This window comes from Salarias fasciatus, chromosome 3, assembly GCF_902148845.1.
Source record: "Salarias fasciatus chromosome 3, fSalaFa1.1, whole genome shotgun sequence".
Lineage (NCBI taxonomy): Eukaryota > Metazoa > Chordata > Actinopteri > Blenniiformes > Blenniidae > Salarias > Salarias fasciatus.
Window position 1 is genome coordinate 27,726,926 of NC_043747.1, and position 4,599 is coordinate 27,731,524.

Consider the following 4,599-nt stretch of genomic DNA (forward strand, 5'->3'; position numbering starts at 1 on the left):
TGATATCTCCTCCTTGTGAAACCGGTAACAATGCGCTAGATACTTTAACTTAGGTTTCCAGAATGGAAATATTTGGGTACAGTTCTTTTGATAGTATCTACAACTTTAGTCAGTGGAAACAAACAAAAACCTGCCTCACACCATACTGGCACAGACTGCATATTGGAATTAAGATCTGGAAAAAAATTACACAAGGGGATATGACGAAAGTCCTCTACTGAGGTTTCAGGAACTTTGCAGAGGATCTTTTGAAAGAAAGTCTAACTCCTGCATGTAGCGGCTGAGTGAAGGTGGTCTGGACTCTGTGGAGGAGAGTCATGGTTTCAGAGACGCTGTAGAAGGAGAGAATACCTGCCGTGTGATCCAGGTACACTCCCACTCTGGAGGACTGAGGACCTGAGATTTCAGTTTGTGCGTTGTTGTGCTGAAATCTGTAATTCTGTGGGTCACAAGTGAAAGCCCAGGATTTGTCATCAAATCCAAATATACATTCACAATTGATTCCTGCTCTTCTGATGTTCTTGTATGTGACTGCTAGAATAAATCCTATTCCACTTCTCTCCACCTCCCAGTAATGACGTCCAGTTAGGCTTTGTCTGCTCAGGACCTGGAAATATCCGGTGAATCTGTCTGGATGGTCAGCATACGGCTGTCTAAATGTTAAAGTTACCTTTCTGTTCCTGTCAGACAACAGCATTTGTTTGTGAGCAGAGTTTGGATCCAGTGTGATCTGCTGGGAATACTGTAAGAAGTCCGCTCTGCTCTCTGGCTGTGGCTTTGGTGGTTTTGGTGGTTGCAGCAGTAGCAGCTCCTCCTCAGCGGCTCTCAGTGAGATGTTTGTCCCAGTCTCTCTCAGGATGTCCTGGAGTTTGTCTCTGCTCTCTGACACAGCTGCTGCCACGTCCTCAAAGTATCTGAGAGGAGCAGTCTGGATGCTGGAGGAGTGTGTGGGCTCACTGAGTGCTGACACTGAGGGGTAGCTGAGCAGAAACTGGGTGTGGTCCTCTGTGTGAGCCAGCTGCTCCAGCTGGACGTCTTTCCTCTTCAGCTCACTGATCTCCTGCTGCAGCTTCTCCTCAAGCTCTTTGAGTTCACTCACTGCAGTTTGCTGCTGGGATCTCAGCTCCTGTTTCACCTCCAGGCTTCTTTTGTGGATGAGACGGATCATCTGGGTGAAGCTCTCCTCGCTGTTCTCCACTGCTTCATCAGCAGAGACATTGATGGCCTCCACCTGCTGCTGAAGCAGCTTCACCTCTTTCTCTCGCTCCTGGATTCTCTGCTGGATGTTTAGTCGACTCTCCTCCAGCTCCTTCTGCTTCTTTCTCCTCTCTGCTGCAGTGTCTGGGAGTCCAGTCTTCTTCAGATCCTCCACTAACTCTGCTAACATAACGTTTTTCTTGATGTTTGGCCTCTGCTTGAAACTCGTCCTACACTGAGGACAGCTGTAGATTCCCTTGATCTTCTCTTCATCCCAGTGTCTTTTAATACAGCTGCTGCAGTAGCTGTGTCCACAGGGAACCGTCAGCGGATCCTTCAGGAGATCCAGACAGATGGAGCAAGAGAACTTTAGTGGATCCAGCTGAGCTCCTCCCTGAGCCATTTTCTCCTCTCAACAACAGCTGGAATTTGAAGAGATTCTCTTCCTGCTCAGCAGGGTTGAAGCTGGACCCTCCTCTGGTTTCCTGCTCCTGGTTCTGCTGGTGGGGCTCCTGGTTTTGCTGCCCTCTGCAGCTCGGAGGCGTCAGTGATCCTCAGCTGGGAGATCTGTGAAAGAGGAGGAGGCAGAGAAGGGAGAGGCCGTCACAGGCTGATTTCATTCAGGAGATCCAGCAGCTTCACTTCACCTTCAAGCCGTTGTTCAGCTACTTCGGCTGATGTTCAGCTGGAAGGTGAAGCTTTCAGGTTCTGCTTTTCAACTCACTCACTCTTTCTTTCATGTGTCGCAAATTAACATTCACATCTCTGGACTTCCTGTGGTTGCAAATGAGTTGTGTTGGAAATATTATGTTTGATTATCATTGTTAAATGGTTTCATTAAATGAATCCATTAAATGTATTGAAAACTGCACAAGAAAGTGGAAGTTGACTCAGCGGGAAGAACTATGGGCAAACTGCCTGCAGTCTGCAAAATGCTGACTGGATGCATCTTATCCTATTCCTGTGCAGCTGTTGCTTTGTTTCCATCCAAAAGAGGATGTTGAAACCAATCTATACTCAGGGAAGATAGATAGATAGATAGATACTTTAGTAATCCCCCCGTAGGAGAAATTCAGGTGTCTGAGTCGTCACACATTTATACACATAAAAGACTCACACAGAAAAACATATAAAAGGGACAAATTAAAAGTTACCAGCAATGGTAGTGAAATGCACATGTTCAAACAGATTGTTATGCAGTCTTATAGCAGAGGGAAGAAATGATTTTCTAAAACGCTCCGTCTTGCTGCTCATACAAAGAAACCTTTTACTGCGTTGACTTTGCTGAGCAGATAGTGTCGCATGCAGTGGGTGTTTTGTGTTTCCAAGGATGCCCTTCATTACAGCCCTCATTCTCCTTTCTAGCATCACTCCCACTGAGTCCACCTTCCTCCCCAACACAGACACAACCTTCTTGATCAGCTTATCCAGTCGGTTACTGTCCCTCTGGGTCAGATTGCACCCCAACAAACAACTCCAAAGAACAAAGCACGAGCCACCACAGACTGATAAAAGATGTAGAGCATCTCACTGCACAGGTCAAAAGATCTCAGCCTTCGCAGAAAGTAAAGCCGAGTCTGTCCTTTCTTGTACACGGCGTCTGCCTGCACGGACCAGTCCAGTTCATCATCCAAATGGACTCCCAGGTACCTGTAACTGCGCACCACCTCATTCTCCTCACCATTACTGATGACAGGCCGATGGGAGGGCTTCCTGCCAAAGTCAATGATCATCTCCTTGGTCTTGGAGGTGTTGAGGATCAGACCATTGCTCCTGCTCCATTCAGTAAAAGAGGAGATGACCTCCCTGTACTCCCTCTCATCCCCTCCTCTCACACATGCCACAACTGCCGTATCATCAGAGGACTTCTGGAAGTGGCAGGCTGCAGATTTATATGCAAAGTCAGATGTGTATAGTGTGAAGAGGAAGGGAGACAATACTGTCCCCTGCGGTGCTCCAGTGCTGCTCATGAGTGTTTCTGACGTGCAGCGCCCCAGCCTGACGTACTGGATCCGATCTGTCAGGGAGTTGTGGATCCACTTGATGAACAAGGGATCAACTCCAAGCATCTCCAGTTTCCTCTTTAATATATGAGGCTGAATGGTGTTAAAAGCACTTTTAAAGTCAAAGAACATCAGCCTCACATAAACCCCAGAACCCTCTAAAAATGAAAGGGACCGGTGGAGCATAAATAGCACCGCATCATCCACCCCCATGTTCTCTTGATAGGCAAACTGCAGTGGGTCCATTGCCTATAGGTCAGCCCCACCCCTTTTCTATTTAATAAAATCTGTGTGCTTCCTTGAAAACCGAGAGGTGAAATTGAAAGAAAGCTTTTCTGTGAGCAAGCCTTTCGTTGAATTATCCTGGGAATTTTCTGTCTGTAGAATCATCTGTATAGCCACAGCAAGTTTCTAAAACTGTGTGAACTTTGAATATGAGTGAGAAAATCTCTCTCCAAAATGCATTGGAGTGGATGGGAGAAACTTATGCACTCTCCTCAAACAAATGCATCTGGAGAGAGAATCGTCTGAGATAGAGACAAAATGAAAGCATTGGGAGAATCACAAGAAAAATGCCTCTGTTTTGATGTATAATCTGTGAAGATTGAGCCAGAAATGTGGCCTTGGGGAGGAGAGCCACTCCCACTCTAACCCTCTCCCATACACACCCTTTATAAACTCTAAAAATGGCTGAAATTCTTACCAAACTTGAAAGCTCACAGTTCAAACTTGATAGAAGTTATTGAAATGAGGTTTTCTCATCTGGATAGAGGATAAAAATTCCAACATTTTGATATTTTAATGACATCTGTATGTTGAAGTATGGCTAGGCACAATGGACTTGTTCAGGGATCAATTTTTGTCATGTTTTTTAGTCGGCTCTCATCCGCATACATTGGAAAAAATTCCCGGTTTTTGGGAATTTTTTTGGAATTATTTCTCCGTAACACTGAGAAAAATCATAGCACACCATTCGCGAATTTTTTGCATGTTTTGATGTGCTTTTTGCAGTGCTGTTCCAAACAGTACAAAACTAGCTATATGGCAAACGTTTTCACCCAAAAGCCCTTTGCCTATGGCGAGTACATTTCTTTTTTTTTTTCTTTCTTTCTTTTTGTGGATACTAATCTTTGAGCCTTGCCACAGGCAGGCACAAAGAATAAAAAATGCTCAGGATGAAAACCATATAAATTTCCTTTGAGGCCGTGATGTGTTGTAGTGATTAGCGCTCTTGCCTCACAGTAAGAAGGTCCTGGGTTCAGTGCCGCACGTGACAGAAACTGATGTTAAAAACTTGAATCCACTCAACATCTGTCTGTTTTCTTTATTTGCTGCTGTGCTTGTGAGGACATTCGTTGACATAATACATTTCTTAGCCCCTAACCCTAACCTTAACCAT

At 45.2% G+C, this 4,599-nt stretch overlaps 1 protein-coding gene across 1 annotated transcript; it reads right to left on the reverse strand.

The window, feature by feature from the left end:
* Positions 1-214: 214 nt before the first annotated feature.
* Positions 215-1,608, reverse strand: LOC115382743 (tripartite motif-containing protein 16-like protein). Its single transcript, XM_030084610.1, has one exon. The coding sequence runs from the start codon at positions 1,598-1,600 to the stop codon at positions 215-217; it is 1,386 nt and encodes a 461-aa protein (XP_029940470.1). The 5' UTR covers positions 1,601-1,608.
* Between the last annotated feature and the right edge of the window lie 2,991 nt (positions 1,609-4,599).